Source organism: Pseudochaenichthys georgianus, chromosome 2 (genome assembly GCF_902827115.2).
Source record: "Pseudochaenichthys georgianus chromosome 2, fPseGeo1.2, whole genome shotgun sequence".
NCBI classification, from domain to species: domain Eukaryota; kingdom Metazoa; phylum Chordata; class Actinopteri; order Perciformes; family Channichthyidae; genus Pseudochaenichthys; species Pseudochaenichthys georgianus.
In genome coordinates this window covers 3301997-3323950 of record NC_047504.1, presented here as the reverse complement: position 1 = coordinate 3323950, position 21954 = coordinate 3301997, and the positions used below count along the sequence as shown (strand labels likewise).

Here is a 21954-nt window from a genome sequence, read left to right as displayed (position 1 = left end):
CTGCAGCGGTTGAAGTGCTCAGATCCTTTGTTTGCAAGTACAAGTACTGAGTTTAAAATATGACGAGGGCAGAATGTCCCAAGAAATCTCAGGATGCAAAAAAACGTAATTAATTAAAAAAAATATAAACAATAAATATTTAAATTCGTTTATACAGATATTTAGATTTAAGTTTATTTTATTGGACATTTTACTTTAACTTCATTGGTTGAAGAAATATCTTAAATGTTTTTCCTGCATTGTTTAAGTCATATTTGTGATATATGCTCCACCTTAAGGCATCATGTTTAACTAAGACATCCTGTTTAAATGATGTCCCCCTAACCCCTCCGTCCTGACCCTGCTGCAGTGTTACGTTGATAATCAGCACCTTCAATTTCCTTTTGTCACCAACATGTTATTTTTAAACCCATAATTAGAAGAAAACTTCACAAAAGAGGAACATGTCTTTCTCTCCGCCTGCCCTCCACGACCTTTCTAAATCCCCTGTCCACGCTGCCTCGTCTCTGCTCAAATGTAGCCTTAATTACCTCAGAGCAATTAGAGCTAATCTAAAAGGCCTCCTCGGAGGAGGAAGAGGAGACAGTCCAGCAGCGGAGACAGACACCGAGCGAGGACCATTTTTAATGCAGGAATTTTACTACACTAGTACTTCAACTTTTACTCAAGTACAACATTTGAGTACTTCTCCCACCTCTGCATGCTTTTATCCATACAAAGCTGTGTGTGTGTGTGTGTGTTGTATAAACCGTGTGGTTCGAATGACCTTCCTCCTACAGTAACCCTATACTGCCATCTTGTGGTAAAGCAGCAACAGCTCAGCAAACATTTAAAGTGTATTGAATAAATATATTCTGTAAGAAATACTAGTCCATCATTCCAAACGTTACTTAAGTATTCAGTAAAGTCATTGTTTTATATTCATTTTACTGCTGTGGATGTTTTTGTTTTAATTCCTTTATATTTGATTAGGTATTTTGATATGCAGCAAAGCATTAGTTTCTATAAGATCACCATATATTGGTAGCTTTGTCACTGTCGATACAAGATGCTTTGATTGATAGAAAACTCATCTTAATATGGTTTTAGATTTAGTTTACCAGGGAAGATACTTTGAGAATGTCTTTTTTAAGTATAATAAGCAGCAAGTCAGATAGGTTTGTGTAAACAGCTTTATTCATAGAAAGGGAAGTTAAGGCACGTTTTCTCTCTTGTACGAGAGTCATTTCTCAACAACCCAAGTCAGTGTGTTAGACGCAGAGACATTAGAGTTTATTGGAAGTCTTTAAACTGCACATGAACACTGAGCGCGCCGCTGGAGGAGAGCTAACCTGCTGAACTGTGACCTTTCATTAAAACGGCTCTATGCATACAGTAATACTTCTGGTTGTTAATACTCCTCGCCCTCTTCGTCCTCTTCGCACGAGTCGATGCCAACCTCCTCGTAATCCTTCTCCAGGGCGGCCATGTCCTCTCTGGCCTCGGAGAACTCCCCCTCCTCCATCCCCTCGCCCACATACCAGTGCACGAAGGCCCTCTTGGCGTACATCAGGTCGAACTTGTGGTCCAGGCGCGCCCAGGCCTCGGCGATGGCGGTGGTGTTGCTCAGCATGCACACGGCCCTCTGCACCTTGGCCAGGTCTCCTCCGGGGACCACGGTGGGGGGCTGGTAGTTGATGCCCACCTTGAAGCCAGTGGGACACCAGTCCACGAACTGGATGCTGCGCTTGGTTTTGATGGCGGAGATGGCCGAGTTGACGTCTTTGGGCACCACGTCTCCGCGGTATAGCATGCAGCAGGCCATGTACTTCCCGTGGCGGGGGTCGCACTTCACCATCTGGTTGGCGGGCTCGAAGCAGGCGTTGGTGATCTCGGCGACGGTGAGCTGCTCGTGGTACGCCTTCTCCGCAGAGATAACCGGGGCGTAGGTGGCGAGGGGGAAGTGGATACGAGGGTAAGGCACCAGGTTGGTCTGGAACTCCGTCAGATCCACGTTCAAGGCGCCGTCGAAGCGCAGGGAGGCGGTGATGGAGGACACGATCTGGCTGATGAGGCGGTTCAAGTTGGTGTAGGAGGGCCGGGCGATGTCCAGGTTCCTGCGGCAGATGTCGTAGATGGCCTCGTTGTCAACCATGAAGGCGCAGTCGGAGTGCTCCAGGGTGGTGTGGGTGGTCAGGATGGAGTTGTAAGGCTCAACTACGGCGGTGGACACCTGGGGGGCGGGGTAGATGGCGAACTCCAGCTTGGACTTCTTGCCAAAGTCGACGGAGAGGCGCTCCATCAGCAGGGAGGTGAAGCCGGAGCCGGTTCCTCCCCCGAAGGAGTGGAAGACCAGGAAGCCCTGCAGCCCCGTGCACTGGTCAGACTGGGGAGGAGAGGGGGAGAAGAGACTTAAAGACCTCCTATCATGCTATTTTTAGGCATATATTATGGGTCTCAGATATATACAAATATATTTAAAAAAACATGTCTATGATGTGTTTTGATCAAAATACCAAACAGATCATGCATTCTAGGCATCCCTCATATCCTCTATTTCAGCCCTGTTAGAGAAGTGCTGATTCTGGATCCTTAGCTTGAAAAAGCTAAGGGCTTGCTCAGAATTGCGCCTGCTCAGAATTCTAGCAAGATACTCAGCTAAATGGTGCCGTGATGAAACGCCATATCATGTTCCAAACCACATCAAGGATTATTTCTGAAAGCTCAAATGCTTTTTCTCTCTCAGGTTTACCACAAGGTGAGTTCCTTTTTATATCCTGCATTTTTTACACTTACTCTCTCCAGTACAGGTTAGCTCTGAGTGTTAGCGATGCTTGCTAATGTAAACAAAGACCATATTACGTCCAAAACACGTTGTTTCTGATAGCAACGTTTCTGATAGGGCCGTGGGCGTAAAGCCAGCCCACATTTTCGATATTACGTCATATTGGACGCAAATCTGGATCAGCTCCGTTGTACCCCCGTTCTTAGAGATTTGGGTACGGAGGGAAAGAGAGAGGGTTTTGTTTTCTGACACTTTGTGAGTTCCCTGACACACCGGGGTGGAATCACATATTCATGTAGAAAATACACTAAAAAGTGGATTTTGCATGATGGGTCCCCTTTAAGCTTTTTTAAAGAATATCAAGTACTATACTGCTAGAGTCTCATAAATAAAGACTTTTCTCACCAGTTTGCGGATCCTGTCCAGCACAGAGTCGATGTGCTCCTTCCCGACGGTGTAGTGACCGCGGGCGTAGTTGTTAGCGGCGTCTTCCTTCCCGGAGATCATCTGCTCGGGGTGGAACAGGCCACGGTACGGACCGGTACGCACCTCATCTGAGGGAGAGAGGAACACCATATTAGGGAAATTGATAAAAGGGACAAAAGCAAAGAATAGTCAATACTAATGGTACCAATGTAATGTAATGTAATTTAAAGGGAACCTATCATGCAAAAAGCACTTTTTCATGTCTTTTATACATAACATGTGTTAAGAGACTCTGAAAGTTTCAGGAAAAAAGTTTCGCTCACTTTTTGTCCCGATCCATTTATAAAAAAACCTGTCTGAAAATGAGCTGATCAGATTTTGGCCACTTTATGATGTCATAAAAAAATGTTGGGTTGTTTAACCATTAGCCAATCACCAACCAAGGTATTGTATTCATGTTACCCGTGACTTTGTGATGACAGTTATTTATTTTTTGTATTTATTATTTTATGTATTTGTGTCGTTATTATCTTTTCTGTGACCATGACCTAATGGGGTAGGGGTGGAGATCGGGGGATGGGTATTTGTCTTTCCTTTAACAGACAAATTGTCCTGTACTTTATATAATTTGCTGAATGTGCCATGTCTGCAAAAACCATATAGAAATGAATACATATAGAACTCAAAACTGTGACCTGACCATCTTGCCCACAAAATAAAATCTAATAGTTTACTTATAATTAAATTAAGTAATTACTGGATTGAACTTTGGTCAAAATATAAATTCTTATCAATGGCATGGACTGGTTATTATAGGATGGTTTAATCTTTATCGTTGTATTGCCTTTAAATCTGAAGGTAGAGTATGTTTTAAAGCTGCCTCTTTCTGTCTTAGTTCTACTAAGCTTCTGTGACGCAACATCTCCAGGTTTGAGAGTGCTAGACGTCAGGTCTTTGCAGGAGTTTAAGTGCCTCACCGATGACGGTGGGCTCCAGGTCGACGAAGATGGCTCTGGGGACGTACTTCCCGGTGCCGGTCTCGCTGAAGAAGGTGGTGAAGGAGTCATCGGGGCCTTTGGCTACCTTCTCAGCGGGCATGCGGCCGTCCGGCTGGATGCCGTGCTCCAGGCAGTACAGCTCCCAGCAGGTGTTGCCCATCTGGACTCCGGCCTGGCCCACATGGATAGAGATACATTCGCGCTGTGGAGAGGGGAAAAAGAAGATATTTTTTAGACATATCTTTTTTATATCATTTTATTTACTATATTATTATTTATGGTAAATATTTGTTTACATAGGTACATTTATCATTATTAATTTATTTTGTTGATTTCAATTCATTATTATTTTATAGAATATTATTCTCTGCATATTGATCATTTTTTATTTATCTTTTTCCATTATGAAATACACGTAACAATCTTTTTTTCTGCTCAGATTTGCAGTAAAACCAGCTTTAAGCAAACGCTTCAGTTTAAGCCTGTCCTGACCTGCTGTAAATGACCTTTAAGCGCCAACAACGGGTGGGGTCCTGACTTTGTCTACCGCTTGTGTATTCTTTTCTCTTTATTTACACTACACCCTGATTTATGAGTATTTCAATCTCCCCGTCTGCATCTGCAAACTTCACATTGTCTCATATCCTCGGCCAGGGATCTAAAAAAAGGCAGCAGTGGTGATCGACAGGCTCTCGTGAAGAGTCTGCAGCTCCCACGCCCTCCTGAAGTATTTATAGTGTCTGGTAAAGGATGGGGGGGGTGGAGGGTGGAGGCAATGTGTTCATGCAGGCCGAGGGCTGGAACACGTATGCTCTCATCAGTCGGGGAAATGTGGCGTCGGGATGCAACACCGTCTGTCGCGTGAACTAACCTTTCACAGGAGGAGATTGAAAGTTGAAAGAAATGTTGGGAGAAGCAGGGTGCAAAAATCTCTATCGCAAAACAACGCTTTGGTGTTGAAATCCATTTCAGCTGATTCTTAAGTGCTTTGTGTCACTCAGGAGCGTGGTCTTAAGGCGAACTAACACTTGTGTGTAATACTAACAATGACTAGTTCCATGTTTCCATAGAGGCTGCAGCAGCTGACCTCTGACCTCATCATGAGAGGGTTTGTTAAATATCTACTTTAGTTTTAAATTCCTTGACGGAGCAACTGGTCGTGTTTTTCCAGCGCCACTCGCAGCACAACGTGTCCACCACTCACTCTGCTGCACAGATTACTTGGCATATATGAAGTCATTTAAACTGCACTGTTACCAGCTCCACCATGAAGCTATTTCCACTTCTATGCTTCCATTCAGGGAAGACATCTGTTTTTCTTAAAACTAATCGATAAATGGTTAAAAAATGTTCTTCTGTTAGATCCATTAGTACTTCTAATCCGACTACACCACCATTTGTAAACTGAAAACTAGGAGAACAGTGGTTTTAAGCCTAAACAGTGCACATCAAAAATGTTTTGTCATTGTGCGCTATTGTTTTGTTCCTTAACTCCCCTCCCCCTCAAGCAGCTTGGAGAAAGGGGTCACATGGGAGCTTAGAGTGGAGCTTCCCACAGACATCTCCGACATGTTTCCTGCAGCGTATATTATCATTAAAGGGCTTCTTAAATACGAGCGACTCTACGGTGCATTTACAGCTGTTATAAAGATCCTTTTCTGCTTTGATTGGCCATTTTGTAAGCCAGACAGGAAGTGAGGACGTGGGAGTGGTTCTGCTGGTTAATGCTGGCCCTCCGAGGGCTACACTTCCTGGAAATGGCGGCAAAGAGAGTGACTTCCTGTATCTTGTCCTGAAACCACGTCAGGGCTTAAGCATGAGAGGGGAAACACAGTGGAGCATTGTGAGCATATTCTTTTATTTTCCACTTGAAACTGAGCTACAGGGAGAAGTGTTCTAATGTTTTAACATGTGCTTTCACACAAAATGCACCCACACGTTAACATAAACGGATCCAGAAGAAAAGATCCTATGAATTTCAATCCAAACCTATCCTATTCTTAGTTTTTAAAAAGGAAGCAACTCTTAAAGACTCGACACCTCCTCTTTTTCCATGTTGTTTGAAAAATGGCCCAACAGGAAGTGTCATCAAACCATTTGGGGAACCAGACTTTCCTCAACACACTTCTTCTATTCCCTCTTCACTTTTCAAACGGACTGCAAACGTTTTGGCCGTTTGCTTAGGGAACAAAGTTTAGAGGAAGTGAAGAGCTAACATAAGACTCTTTTAGTCAATATGTTGATCCGTGGCTCCAGGGCTTTGTCGTCAAGTGCCTGACCTCATGTTTTAATCAAAATGTTAGTTGATGTTCTTTGACTCTGCAGGGAGATAATCTTCAAAGCTAATGGCTTGGAAAGAGCCAGCGTCAGGAATGCAGCAGCTTATCAGAGCGATGGCAGCAGGAATAGACGTGGAAAACACACAGGCGGCCTCTGGAAGCCACATCAGCATTCCCAAAAGCAGCCGGGCAAAAAAGCACGCCCTCCTGAGACAGACATATGGAAACACTTTGCTGGGGCCGGGTACATGGTTCCACTCTTAACATGTAAATCACTTTGAAGGTCGTGCAAAGGGGTTTTAGTAGCAGCCCAGTGACACAAAAGTAGAAGAAACATTTTTCTTGAATCAGGATGTGATAGATTTTGGAGGGAAAGTATGCAGTAGCAACAGGAAAAGCAGGATTGTAACTTTTCCCTTCAGATTCTCACTTAAAACACAACAATGATGCTTTTCTTTTGGGTGGAAGTAATAGAAACAAGGCGTAATACTCACCATTGTGCTGTTGGATCGTCCTGAAGGAGGAGAAGTTGAATACTGCAGAATCTCACAGGAAACCTATAATGAGATCTCTGTGAGTGAAGTGAGGGGAGGGTGACACACACACACACTTATATGAATTCACATGGGGGGAGGGGGAGGAGGAGGAGGAGCTCCAAACAGCTGCAGCTTTGTCCTTTTCAAATGGTGTCCCTCCCAGCTTCCTGTTGGACCTTTTCAGAGTAAAAGCAAGGGATTGGCCTCTTGGGGAAAGTGATACATAACCACCAATACGGATGTGTTTGTCTTCATTCTGAGGAACTTGTTCTTAACTCAAGAGGGTGTTTAAGAGAGGGAAATGTTTTGCAACAAGTTACTTTTTAGATCCAGATGTGATGTGAAAACATTTGGTCCTCAAAGGATATGATGCACTTTTGCAGATCAAACTACAGCAATGGTGGTTTTCAGATTTCCATAATGTACAAGTTCTGCATTCTAAATATTACTGAAGTAAAAGTATAATAAACGAGTAAAAATACCGTAGGCTCAGAATTAGCAGTACACAGATGTTTGGGTTCTTTTGTTTGTCTTTTTTTTTAGGTTGAAAGACCTCACAGGAACGTTTTAAAGTCCCTTTTGTGACCTATGCAATCAAGCAGAACATTGGACTTATATTAAGTATTACATTTACAACAGTCAAGTAATGACAACATCTCTCCAACTCACACAGCTACAACATTTTATAACTTTGTGATGCAAACACCTTCAAAGGACTTGAACTTATAACAGACTTCAAACATCGTCATATTAGTACTTTAACTTGTGTAAAACATGCAAACACTTCTTGCGTCCCTTTACAGCCGAATGTAATCACGTAATTCAGATTATAAACGTATTTTACAACAGGAAAGTAGCACTACAAACCGTGGAGGAGCTTCGAAGACACACACAAGCAGGGTGGGTCCCCAAGTTGCATTATGGGAAATGTAGGACCCAGCGTTTTCCGATCTTTTTCTGACGTTGTCAAATCTTTAACAATTCTTACCGTTGTTTTTTTAAATGTGGGTTGCTGTTATTTGGAAAAGAATAAAACATAATTGAAGACATGTTCTTATACCAACCAGAAGAATGTACCCTATCTATCAAACCTTTAAAAACATAAACTTTTTAATATTATTATTATTATTATTTAGATATTTGATAGTATTGTAAGTAATTGTGTTTAATTGGACTAGTGCCTTTTACAGTGAGGATACATTATATAATAGTATTTCAGTGACTCACTTTAAATCGTAATGCAGGTTACAGACACTAGATGGAGACCTTACCATCCTGTGTTGTATTCAGAGCAAACCTCTCCAGTGTCCTGCAATGCAGAGAACTCTAACAAAAGGATGGCTTTGAAGGGTCAATTTAAAGGAGTAGGTCACAGTTTTAATTCCACTTGGTAGATATATATTTTAACCTTTTAATTGATTTTATTAAAGCAACTTGTACATGCGTTTGCTTGCAATTGTCTTGAATTGTTCAACAACTTTATCCCAAGTGAATGTTGGTTTGTGTGCAGAGGGAAGTGCATTATCGTATTTATTCAATTATAACTAAACACCTTTTAGTTTTAGCAAGCCACGGTTTACATTTTTTTTAGTATAGGGTGGTAGGCTACATCATAGGTGCAATATTCCAGTGAGATAAGTTCATAATTATCTTGTTTTATTTGTATTCATAACTTATTTGTAGTTGCTTTGGACTCTGAGCTGCTTTAACAATTACATTTCCCCCATGTTGGATCAATAAAATGCTACTTTTATCTTCAACTTTTCTTCAAATCGGTGTTTTTTCCAACTCAGCAGCATCATACACTGCACTGTGCTGCTTTATGACTTAAGGTATAGGGGAATGAAGAGTGAAGTGTATTTGGAAAAGCCTTTTCACTTTTCAAATGTGTCCCTTCTTCACCGTGTGTGAACTGGAGCTGTCCATCAGTCTTTGCAGGGATACAGAGCTGCTTGGGACCCTCAGAGGCCGGGGCCCCTCGCACCGCGCCCTCGCTCTGGATGTAAACGTCCTCATAATCCTCAAACAAACCCCTGAGTCCTGCAGCCTATAGAGCCTCAGCCCTCTTCAAACACTCCCTCCGCATCTTCTCTTTTGGAGAGGAGAGATAGTCTGCGATTACAGATAATGGAGATCTTTTTCAAGTGTTGTGTTTCCACTTCTCCCCTCGGAGGGCCACGGATTATTTTTCTTTACTATCTTCCTCACAGCGCTGAAGCTATTTCTCTTTCCCTCTCTTCTCCTGGGAGTTGGAGAGCTTTTGTTCTGCCATACTATTCTGACTCTATTTGTAAAAAGAGGCGATAGTGTTTAGAAAACCACACTGGGTCATTGTATTGAATATTCCAAACATGACTATCCCTAAACAACTAGGTATTAGGTCACATTACTTTATTTTGTTCTGCTTGTCCAACTTCAGACAACTAATCTTAAAGACATTTAAAAATGTATATTTCAGATCATTTGTTTTATCTCCAAGTATGTTTTCATGTACAAGAACATAGTATGAAAATGTATAAAATATATAAAATCAGAAATGTATATATAGTCAATAGATATTTCTTTACGACTTCAGACCTACAAATATTATTGAATTACACATTTCTATCCCTAAAATTACCAATATTAAATCAGTTGGTTTAGCATAATTTAATAAACGTAATCTCCCACTCGCAGTACCTTTGCAATTGAAGCCACTTGTTTCCTGCTCTACTTGTGTGACGCGGTAAATCCCTCCGACAGGTGAAATAATGAGCTCTGGATTCTGGAAGTCACTGAGGTGGTCTCCTGAGATCCTGTGTGTGTGTCTGTGCTTTGTCTCAGGGAAATAATCCAATCCACTGATTCAAGTGTTTAGACACCGTTAGCAGGGAATGCTAATCGCTGATGTAGCTCAGAGACTCCCTGAAGGAAATGTAATCCGTTCCAATAATTCTCTGTTCTCTTTAGATCTGGAGAAAGAGTATAAGTGCGCCCTTCATCCTGCTTTAATAGAAGACCCCGATTGCTTTCGATGAGCTAGTTTATTCGCCTACCATCATCTCAAATAAATACATTTGAATAAACTAAGACGTGCTAGTAAGTAGGGTTATTATGAATCCTATATGAGGAACTATTTATGAATAAATCTGTTTTTAACATTACAACAAAGGAAACACCGTAAGCATCCTAGGATGAATGATTACATTGCTCTTAGACAAAAACGTGAACTGATTGACAATCATCTCAATATTAAAATAAGTATATTTCAACTTGCCTAATCCCAATATATTTGATGCATGTTTGAGAGATGTTTTGATAACCCACTGAGTGTTGCTTTTTGGAAAGTCTTCGATAATGACAGATTGAAATTATTACAGATTGAAACAAAAAGCTGTTTAAATGTGTATTCTTAGTTCCTGGCGGCCGTCATTCACAACAGCTGGGGAGCATTTGATGAGTAATCTGCAATAATCTGTAATGGATTACATGTTGGAAGTAAGCGGGGGTCCCTGCCTGTAAATCCGTCTTGATGCCGGGGGTCTCTGGGCTGATGGTGATAAGGGTTAAGCTGTATTGAAGCTGGGTGGATGCAGAGATCAAAGTCTCAGAGAAATCCCTCAAATCGTGCTCTCGAGATAAAGAAACGTGTACGGCCTCAAACCAGCCAGAGGGGCCAGAGGGGCAGGAGGCTGCGGAATCACCCCCAAGAACAACCTGTTTCTGGGGCAAGGTGTTGGTCTTTTTATTGGCGCATGTGGTCAATACCAGTGTGCATGCAGGGAACTAAGGGTTGACTTTGTTCAGCCGTACAGAGCATGCGATCATTTAAAAAATCAGAAATTTCAATATTGACAATTACGATATCCAAATTAAAGTAAGACAATATTTAACATTTAATAATATTAATTTAACATGAATTATTCCCAGTTTACAAACGCTACTCTACATACCTTAACAGATCCATCTGATCATTAAAAAACAGTAAATGTCAAAATATACTTAAAGGTAAAATATGTCACTTTTTTGTCTAAAAATGAATAGACCCGTGTTATATATTTAGTTGATTTAGAGTTATTATTAATGATGAATCCATCTATTAAATACATCTGCAACTATTTTCATAATCATTTAATCAGTGTGAGGATTTTAAAAGAAAGAATAAGGTAACATTTCTCTGTTTCCAGCTTCTTAAAAAATGTGAATATTTCAGGTTTCTTTACTCCTCTCTGAAAGCAAACTGAATATCTCGTATCGTTTGTAACGTTTAAGGAGGCATCAAATGGATAAGGAACCTCAGAATCTGTACTTTAGTTAATGTATAAGTTTCTCTGCACCCTTATGGTACTTAATGGAGTCTTATAACATCTCCAATGTTGCAGTCCTGCTGTGTAATATCTGATATTGTATTGTACTCCCTCTCCAGCTGCCAATCACCGCCGTCTGCAGAATAAATTGGACGTTTCTCCGATGCTGCTATCGATTCATTTCTATCTCCGGCCGCCACGCTGCATCATTGAACAGCCTCTGCTATCGATCGCCTGTTAAAACCTCCTTGGGAACATCATTCTTTTTTTTCTTTCTTATAAGACCTTTTTCAAATCATAAAATCAATTCTTTGTGCCAGACAGAAGATGTCACATTGTTGCAGACAAGGAGTGCAAATCAGCTGGGACGATGTGTAATAATTTCATTTCCCCCTGATGATCTGATTTCACCCGTTTCACTCTTCTGTTTTAAGGAGTGGTTGGAATTTCATTTGCACACCACACCTACACACCACATTAGGATGAACAGCAGCTGCTTTTTGACATATTTCTTCTATTTTGGACGCAAGCCTCTGAATTCTGGGGCCTTCTTTAATGCCAGACGTAACCTAAAGGGCTGCTGAAATGTCACGCAGCCGGCGGCCATTGAACGCACCTCGTGCACATGATGCATGAATGATGGCGGCTGGAAGATATTGAGGGGGTGCCTTGACCTTTGACCTTGACATATGCATGCAGAAATGCAAATATATCGATTTTCACTCTTCTTACAGCAGTAGTTTTCCTCCAAAATGTCCCTTTCCCATGTTTAAAATGACAATACAAAACCTTATAAATGCATGTTGTTCCCCTCTCAAAGCCAGAGACGGATTCATCTTAGATTTTAGGACTCAAAAACAACCTCCTTATTTAATGACTTCCACTTGCAATCACTCTGAAAGCCACAAATAACACATACATAATGATATATTAAATGACCTGCCTCTCCCATATCAATATTTGAACTTGCAACAGGTCGATGTGACTCATTTCCCAGTTAGTTATCATCTTAATTACCATAATTATTAGCTGAGGGTTCGCCGAGCTGGTCCCTGTGCTCTTACTCACATTTCTAATTAAAACTCATCAAAACATCATTATTTTTTGCGACAACTTCAAATATAACCAGGAGGAGGATTTCCAGTATCAGCATGTCATGACTAACACTGGTGTTTTTAGAAATGAAAGGCCTGCATTTAAATATTTGGGAGGCGTGTGGCCCAGTGTGTTAGTGCGCTGGTGTTCGGATCAGGGGAGCACAGGTTCAAACCCCACTGCAGTCAGCATGTAGTTGTGAGACACTTCACCCCAAAGGGCTCCTGTGGGGATCGCCCACAGTATTGAGTATGGAAGTCGCTTTGGATAAAAGCGTCTAACAAGTGACATGTAATATTTCTTTCTTAACTTAAGGACTAAGATAAAAATACTCAAGTGGATAATCGGCACTAATGTCATGTCAATTGCAGAATTCTTTTATCCAATTTGAAGCTTGTCAGTGGAGACTTAGTGCACACACACATTTTAAAAATCATTACATTTATGCAATTTTATGTCCCAAAAAAGTCACATTTCTTCACTTGCTTGGAAACAGCATCACGGGAAGAAAATGTGAACACAACAAAATAAATATATTAAATACCATGTAAAATGCCAATCAAATGTATTTCTGGGAGAATTCGGCGCCTTACAATTAGATACATTTGGATCCTTGTATTTAATTAATCGACTAAATGGTGTCCACACACTTTTCAATTAGTGTGCATGCAGACACCTCAGCGTGGCGTCCTAAATCCTCCAGAGGGAAAAACATAAAAAAGGAGCATTAGCGGTCATATGCCAACCAGACTTGTCCCATTATTCATTACAGTTAATTGCTTCCCGTACTCTCGGCATTTCCATTGGACGCTCCTAGCTGCAGAGTGTAATGTGAGCGGAGGACTTAAAGCTGTCATTCAAATCTCTGCGTGACCTTTCAGGAGGAAAGGCTGTTTTTCAGACAGTTAGCACAAGGTGTGTGTGTGTGTGTGTGTGTGTGTGTGTGTGTGTGTGTGTGTGTGTGTGTGTGTGTGTGTGTGTGTGTGTGTGTGTGTGCGTGCGTGTGCGTGTGCGTGTGCGTGTGTGCGTGTGTGTGTGTGTGCAGGTGCAACCCGAGGCAGGTAACACCTCCACCTGTGTCATTAAAGATCAAAATACACACGTTTATAATTTACAGTAGCTTTTTTTTTACAATGAAAGCCAGCAGTGACACCGAGAATATATTCATATATTAAGGTTTAAATAAAGAAAAACTTAAGCATGATGTGAAGTCATTGTTATTATTTGTAGCTTACATATGTAATCTGTATTCTGTATATTTTGCAAGTAATTGCTGTAAAAATGTGATCCAAAAAAATCCCATGATGTTTTATGATGAAAAGCTCCAAAACAGCTGCTAAAAAATGTAAATTACACTCTCATAATAGTATAATACAGTATGTGTTTCTTAATGAGACATTTTAGAGACTAGACATGCCTTTTTTTTTACTTAATTATTGGTAAGAAAGCAATATGTGTGTATTGTCCAACAAAAAGTGCACAACAGGAAGTACTTGAAATAGCTCTAGAGAAAATGATACAGGTGGTGTAAATGATTCATCAATCATTTAAAAGTGGCCTATAAATAAAGTGACAGTAAACACATCCCCCAGCTGTGGACGAAGCTTACACTAAAAACACAAAGCTTTGCAACCAGATACATTTAATGATACAATGGCTGTTTGACCTGAAGACGCGCTCTCAGGATTCTCTTTGAGCCGGGGATAAAGCTGAAATTTCATCCACAGAAACATCAGCGTGGAAATGTCTTAGGCAGTTTTTACACACACACACACACACACACACACACACACACACACACACACACACACACACACACACACACACACACACACACACACACACACACACACACACACACACACACACACACACACACACACACACACACACACACACACACACACACACACACACACACACACACACACACACACACACACACACACACACACACACACACACACACACACACACACACACACACACACACACACACACACACGCGATGGTTCAAACCTGATGGAATGATGTGTTCACTGCATAAGAAAAAGTCCATTTAGAGAAATCTTAATATAAATGATCGTATGAAGGCAATGAGGAAACACTTTACAATATAAAACCTTCAACAGCTCTCTGCCATGTTGGAGGCGTTCAATTACTGTTTTTATTTTAATAAATTGGGCTGGGAATTGTTTTTCCCAAATTCCGGAGATGGAAAAGCACCACTGCACGTTGACTTTAAAACAAGATTTGAAACCTTTGGAAAGTACGTCTGTCTTTCAACTACTTACGTTAAGTTAAGGTCATACTTAATAAGAGTTTAACACGCTATACTAACCCGCAGAACACATGCCATCAATCTGTTGGTCCATCTAATATGAAACCTGTGAGAAAGCTCAGGAAAAAACAACATTTGTAGTTTTAAAAAGAGCCTTTAAATGTGGAAACAAAGCAGCTGTACAATACCTCTAAGATTGGAAGAGAACTTTTTGAAGATAAGTCAACAAAACATATTTCATTTTTGACTAAAGGTCCAATTATCAATATGTAACTCCACTTATTCACCTCTCCAACATGGCAGCAACCAGAGCTACAAAACAAACAGCTTAAATAATATTCTTTACATCATTTCCTGTATTAGTTTAACATGGAGTGTGGCAGAGTGAAAAGTAGGATCAGAACTTAGGCACATCAAGGCACGTGTCGTACAATCATCAGGTGCACTGCCTAAGATGTTCCTATACATCACAAAAAGATGGATGATGAAACTGTGCTGTTGGTGTCACATTCCACATTAGCATGCAGAGTTACATACACTCAACACAAGCACAACAAACTGCACTTCAAACATTGTAAAAATAAAGATTCTGCTTGACATCATTTGGAGAAACATGTTGCATGCGCACAAAAATCATTATTCTCTCATGCAACATATTTAAATCTCTGTATTTCTATCTATGAATAAATTATAAAAAAGATATGTGGAAAGAACAGCCTCTTTCTCAGTAACGCTAAAGCTGGGAACCCTGTCGTGTAAACCTAGGAATCAGTAGCAGTTTGCTGGTAGTGCAATACACGGAAAAGCAGATCAACAGGGGGGGGGGGGGGGAGACTTCAGAAACATCTCGGAGTGACTGCTTGTAGAAACTAAATATAAAAATGCCCCTTGTGGCTTTATTTTAAAGGTCCTGGTGATTTTTGTTATACTTATTGTAGGGTCTATTTAAACCAAATAAATGTTAATGTCTTCCTGGATACATAATGGTTTTATTAGGAGGTGTGTGGCGCAGTGGGTTGTGCGTTGGTGTTCCGGGGAGCACAGGTTCAAACCCCACTGCAGTCAGCATGTCGTTGTGTCCCTGCGACACTTCTCCCCAAATTGCTCCTGTGGGGATTGCCCACAGTATTGAGTATGTAAATCGCTTTGGGCAAAAGCGTCTAACAAGTCACATGTAATTCTTTCACACACAGTGACGTCACGAGCTACCCACAATGCAACGCGCGCCATATATATATATATAAATACGACTTTTTCCTGGAGGTGCTAATATCATGGAGGTGCAAATATAAACAGCTAGCTAACAGAGCAGAGCGCACTAGGTTTTTTTTCTGAATTAACGACCGAAGAAATCGCTGCATGTCTTCGGATTACATCTCTGGCCTTGAGGGGTGTGCTCTAGGTCGTTACCAGCGTGAACTAGAGCTGTGTGGGTTGTCGGATTGCCCTTACAGACTGCCTGCAGATGTATGGAAAAACGACCCTCGAAAGTGGCCTTCGGTCGATTTTGGCAGCATCTACGTCTATCTTCTGCAAACACCAGGTGAATACCCCACTTGTCACAATAATATTATCATGCCATTGCATATATGTGGTATTTTAGAGTTGACTATATTGATTAAGGCAATAGACTATGATATTCTGCTTGCACCTCGCGTGAAATGGCGGATACCGGAAGTACGGTGTCGCCCTCGGCCTAGAACCCGTATGTGTGTGTGAAAGAATGTAATTAAGGTGAGTGATAACTAACTAGTGCTAAGCTAATATGCAGAAAAAATTACCGTGTAAAATAAAGCTTAACAAAGCAGCTGTCCATAATGTTGAAAAATGAAAAGTATAAAAATCCAGTGTCGGTACAAAGCCAATGTAAAATGATTAAAATACAAGAGTGTTTAAAGACAGTAGAAAACAGATGTGCTGCTGCGTGACATCAGAGGCACCAGATGTTGTGAAAAAAACCACCTTCAGACCACTCTGCAGACTGCAGGGACGCTTGATTTGCTCACCCCGTGTGCTTGATTGCGTTATTGTCTGTCAAATATCCCATTTGCATGAGAGCCCCTTTTGGATCAGAATCCCCCCCCGCTCCGGTCCACCGTCACCGGGCCTCGTTTATCCAGCGTCTCCTCCGCCGTCTTCATCAGCATGGCCAGGCGGCTGTCGGACACTTGTCCCTTCTTCACGGCGCTCATGAGCTGAAGAGAAAAGAGTGGGAAAAGGTTAGCTCATCGCCAGAGAAGAGGTGATAAGAGCCGGATCTAATTTCCCAGAACTGCTATTGAATTTCTCAGGAACTATTTTGAGCTGCGGATGAATACACCATTAAATCACAAGTCTCCAAAGGACTCTTTACATTAAAGGTGGGGTAGGTAATTTTGGAGAAACCAGCTCGAGTGCGCTAGAATTTGAAAATATAAAGCCGGGAAAAATCTGCCACTTCCTTACAGAGCGCCTCCTCCAACACACACGAACACGCACATGACCAATGAGGGCACGAGATAGGTTTGTGCCCAGATGGAAGGCTGACAGGCCTTCCAGTTAGTCTGACAGTTAAAACTAAAGAGGGGCTTCCAAATCCGGCAGAGAAGGTGTTGTGGCTGGCTGCCGGATATGGAAGCCCCCCTATCATTTTGTACCTACTGGGCCCAGAGTAAAATGCTTTGGTGAGCACAAACTAGAGGGGATCAGGCAACACCAGTGTGATTTTGGTGAGGTGACTGTCCTGGACAAAGCTGGAGGGGGGGTGCCATATCCGGCAGGAGAAATACCTGCTCTGCTGAACATGTTATGTCGAGAACAGTGCAGATCTTCCCTATTGACACCACAAAAACCTAGTCTAAAATAAGGAACATTAATAGTGTGATATAGATATATCTACATTTTTGATATAAGATATCAGATCAATAATACACTTTATTTTAGGGCACCTTTCAAAACATTCAATGTCACCTTAAAATAAAATAAAAAATAAAATATGAGTGGCATTACAATACAAACATGTGTTGAGTAGGAAACCACAGAGGACAATTACATTCAAAGGAGCAATTAAAGCGAGTGAAGCCAGTTTGAACACATTGTCTTTTAGGCTTGATTGAAAATAACACAGTGTCTGACATGATCATATATGTTATATCATTACTGTCATATCATTGCTTACTATTCGTGGTTATCAAGTATCATAATCAGACACTTAAACAACAGAGAAGGTTTTAAGAAATAGGACTATACTGACAAATGACATATTATCCTGTCATTGTCTGTTCTGTAGGAGGGACGAACATAGCAGAGTGGGACTGCACTTCAAAACTGAAGTTTGTTCCAATACGAATATTGTGACAATCTGAAAAGTGTCCTTAAAACGAGCCTCCTTGCAATGGTATGCACATTATTTATTCAGCCGTTTGCTGTTTAATCTGACGGGAAATATATCATTCAAAAGAGAGAAAAGCTTATTAAACTAGACGAACGCTCAATACAGGCGATGACGTCACCTTTGCACGTCCCCGCGAACAGGGCTTCAATCTACGGCAAGGCTTCAATCTACAGCACAACACCGGCCGCTCTCCCCCGTGTTACATCACACGCGGGAGGTCACGTGGGGAGGCTTTTTTATGCGGAAGTAAAAATATCTTACAAAAACGACGCCAGATGTCACTATCGTGTATATTTCTGTATTTTTTTTTGGAAATCTAGTGTATTCATCATTTTCCTACACATTTATTCACTGGTGTGTCTAACTTGCAAGTTGCTCTTTCAGATATTCATTGCTATCGGGATGTTAAGAGCATTCCATGGAATATCACAAAAAGTGTATCTCGAGCCGGTTTCTCAAACTTACCTACCCCACCTTTAATTACATTTTGTATGGCTTGTGTGTGTTATTTTCTACTGCATTCATACTCTTTATTAAAAGCCTAAAGATGAATCTAAATGCAAGTATCTGATTTATTTAATTATTTATTTATATTTATTATATTAAGATTTATATATGTATATTCTCAAAGGTTATATTTCATTTCCTAACATGCAAAGGAAAATAATCCATGCATTATTGCTACTAATAAACATAACATTATAAACATTTTAGATGTGTTTTTACATGAATCTGGATTTAATTAGTGCGAATGCTGTTTACAGCATTCCACTATAGTACTTCAAAACTTTATTATTCCCCTTAAACTTAAACTTATTTCAGCCAATACTTTGGCACTCCATAACTTCAGCTTATTTTCAGCTACAGAAACCATTCAAATATTAAACTATTCAGCCTGTTCAGGAATCGATGGGAAACCTTCAACTTTTTCAAAATATTTCATACTTTTTGAAATATTCAGCTTTTTAAACTATTTTTTTAACATTGAAGTCAATGGGAGATGCCTTCAAATCCACTTTTCCTACACTTTGCGCCAAATGCATCTCCTTCCACATAATTTCAGCCAGACCCTTCATTCCAACTTTCAAATGACCACAAGACCTTCAGCTATTCAAACTTGACTTTTACTTTTGATATCTTTTAAACATTCTGAGATATTGAATTTAGTTTGGAGCTTGGTAGAGAGGCATTTTTCAGATTTTTACATTAGAGTGGATGGAGCAGCTCGTTAACTATAGAGTGCTTTGATCTCAAAACAAAGTGCAGGACAGCTCAAAATTCTCCCCCAAAAATGTTTTAAACTTGCCATAATTCCCAAACCCTACACTCCTCAGACATATTTTTTCATGAAAAATGTAGGAAAACCTCTCCTAGGTTGGAAAATAAAAAAAGATTAAGAAAAAATATTAAACAAAATGCCTCTTGAGGGCATGAAGAGAGAAAAAGTCCAGCTAGCTCCCAATTGATTCCCCTGTTAAATTGTTCTGGATCTTTCTTCAGAGCAGGGAGAAGTACACTTTAGACAAACTGCTCCCATCTCCACATTTTACACACAAAACCCAAAAAAACAACATATATCAGTTCTTTGGGGTTCCCTGATGCTCACCATCTGCTCATTTTTTGATAAGAGCCATAGTTTTTGAACAGGTGGCAAAATTGTCAGATATAATCCCCAATGCATTCTTATGGGACTCAGTGCTGCAGTTGGTTGTCATGGTGTTGCTGCGCAGATTGGAGCCACACACACGTGAGTGACATCATCAGAGCATTCTCTCACACACACACACACACACACACACACACACACACACACACACACACACACACACACACACACACACACACACACACACACACACACACACACACACACACACACACACACACACACACACACACACACACACACACACACACCACACACACACACACACACACACACACACACACACACACACACACACACACACACACACACACACACACACACACAGATGATGATGAATTATCAAATGATCAAGAGAAGAGAGAGAGTAATGTAACCTCCTAATTTAATGTGTAACTCCTATGAAAATGTTCAAAAAGTGCTCAAACTTCACATGTGTGTCATCAAATGCCATTGCCATGGCGACAGATAATTCACCATCAAGTTATTCAAAAGTTTACAGTTCAAATATTCTTCTGCTTTCCCAAGCCTTTTTACTTTCTTTTCTCATCTTAATACAAATTCATTCACTACTACTTACATCTGATATTTAACTCCTTCAGCCTATTTTCAGCTGCAGAACCCATTCAACTATTACATTATTCAGCTATTTCAGGACATCAAGGCTATACATGTTGTTGTTTATACCTTTTTTAAACCTTTTCTTTGAAATATTAAGCTTTTTCTGCATTTGTTTAGCTAAAAGCAGCTACCATTCAGCTAATAACACATTCAGCTTTTTCTGCATTTTCAGCTAAATTCAGCCATAAATGTTCACAGTTTACAGCATTCGCACACATTTTCTGCAGGAAATGCATTTTCTAGTTGTAATATGGCCTGCCTAATATTATTGGAATGACATATATCACAGTGCAACCGTGTGGCTTAATACTTTCTTTGAAACATTTTTGCACGAGGTTGATTGTGTTGTTTGGTAGGATTTGTTGATAATAAGAAGAATATATAATATCACTACGCCTTTCCTGGTGCAGCTTTAACACTTCTTGGATGCTTTTTAGTGTTTTTCCCATCATAGGACTTAATTAAGTTTTATGTAACTTTATTGTCATGTGAGTAGGGCTGAGGCGGTTTCCCATCATCATGTAATCTACCTGACTGCTGTTTCAAGTACGTTCCGGTCAGGCATCCACACAGACACAAAACATCAAATACAGGTCATGCATGGGGGAGGGGACAACATGAAGGGGCTTCTAGTTAAAAGGCTAATGAAGACTAAATCATGGACTGTCATTAGCCTATATTGACTCCTTCCTGCACTTCGTTATCACGTGAGGAAGTCCTTCATTCCGCTCGGTCACACTTCAGGCCTCATTGCAGGAGACCCTCGTCTCTAATTGGCTCCCTTCAGTCGGAGTTCACAGCCTCTCAGGTGGACAAAGGCCTTTTCCTTAACGATAGGATTATTGGTGACGCAGCTTGACTGACTATGATCATAGCATGTATGAGGAGGAACATATTGTATTCATATTGGAAACGACAAGAAAGAGGGGCTGTAACTGCTACCATTTCCTGAACATAGAAAATATAGAGAAACTGGTTTCTATGACGGTGTGTTGACGTAAAATAGATGCATAAAATGTACATTATATTTGTATAAAACACAACATTTCTGAAGCAGGAGAGCAATTGGAAACAGGTAAAACAGGAAAATGGCAGACAGAAAAAAATCTCAAGGTAAAAAAAGGTTAAATTAGAAAATAAAAAGGTGTGTTCCCCTGGGTTTATATTACCGCCTTCATTTCCTCAACCCTGTTTGCTCAGCTGTTACTGACAGAGGTGTTAGCTCCTCTCCTTACTATAATGACCTAAGATCATTCAAAAATATGCAGAAATACCCTTCTTGTGTGTGTACAAATGTGTGTACTTTTCCAGTGCAATATAACATGTTTCAAGCTTTTCTTAATCCTGACTCTTTTGTTTCAAATATTGATTACATTTAATTATCTTATAGCTGTATACTGGCAGATTTGTACTTATTGTTTTTAAGGGAGATGTGTTTTTTGTGAATATTATTTGCACCCTTGCCATTAATGATTTTTTAAAGAAAGGTTGGATTTTTTTTTTTTGCATTTTTAACAGTTAGAAAAAATGGTGGTTAAAGCATGAGGCATTGAAAGATATAGTAATCAGCTTGAATATATGGAAATATTGTGGAAAAATGATGATGCTTTAACTGGCACCAAGCAAGAA

General features: G+C 40.4%; 2 protein-coding genes across 4 annotated transcripts in view; both read right to left on the bottom strand.

Moving 5' to 3' along the window:
- Positions 1-1154: 1154 nt before the first annotated feature.
- On the bottom strand, positions 1155-7906 carry LOC117457867 (tubulin alpha-4A chain-like). Of its 2 annotated transcripts, none has more exons than XM_034098120.1 (5): positions 7871-7906; positions 6962-7024; positions 4168-4390; positions 3170-3318; positions 1155-2365 (listed from the first exon to the last, which is right to left on the bottom strand). In XM_034098120.1, the coding sequence occupies exons 2-5, from the start codon at positions 6962-6964 to the stop codon at positions 1391-1393; spliced, it is 1350 nt and encodes a 449-aa protein (XP_033954011.1). In that variant the 5' UTR covers positions 6965-7024; positions 7871-7906; the 3' UTR covers positions 1155-1390. The 2 variants fall into 2 exon arrangements, with proteins under 2 accessions (XP_033954011.1, XP_033954020.1); XM_034098129.2 differs by lacking the exon at positions 7871-7906 and adding an exon at positions 7486-7570.
- A 6893-nt stretch (positions 7907-14799) lies between these two features.
- The window catches only part of gpd2 (glycerol-3-phosphate dehydrogenase 2 (mitochondrial)), a 33050-nt gene continuing 25895 nt past the window's right edge, over positions 14800-21954 (bottom strand). For both annotated transcript variants that reach the window (XM_071205170.1, XM_034098098.2), the window contains one exon: positions 14800-16860. In XM_071205170.1, the coding sequence (XP_071061271.1) occupies positions 16735-16860 (126 nt within the window). In that variant the 3' untranslated portion in view covers positions 14800-16734. The remainder of the gene's footprint in view (positions 16861-21954) is intronic.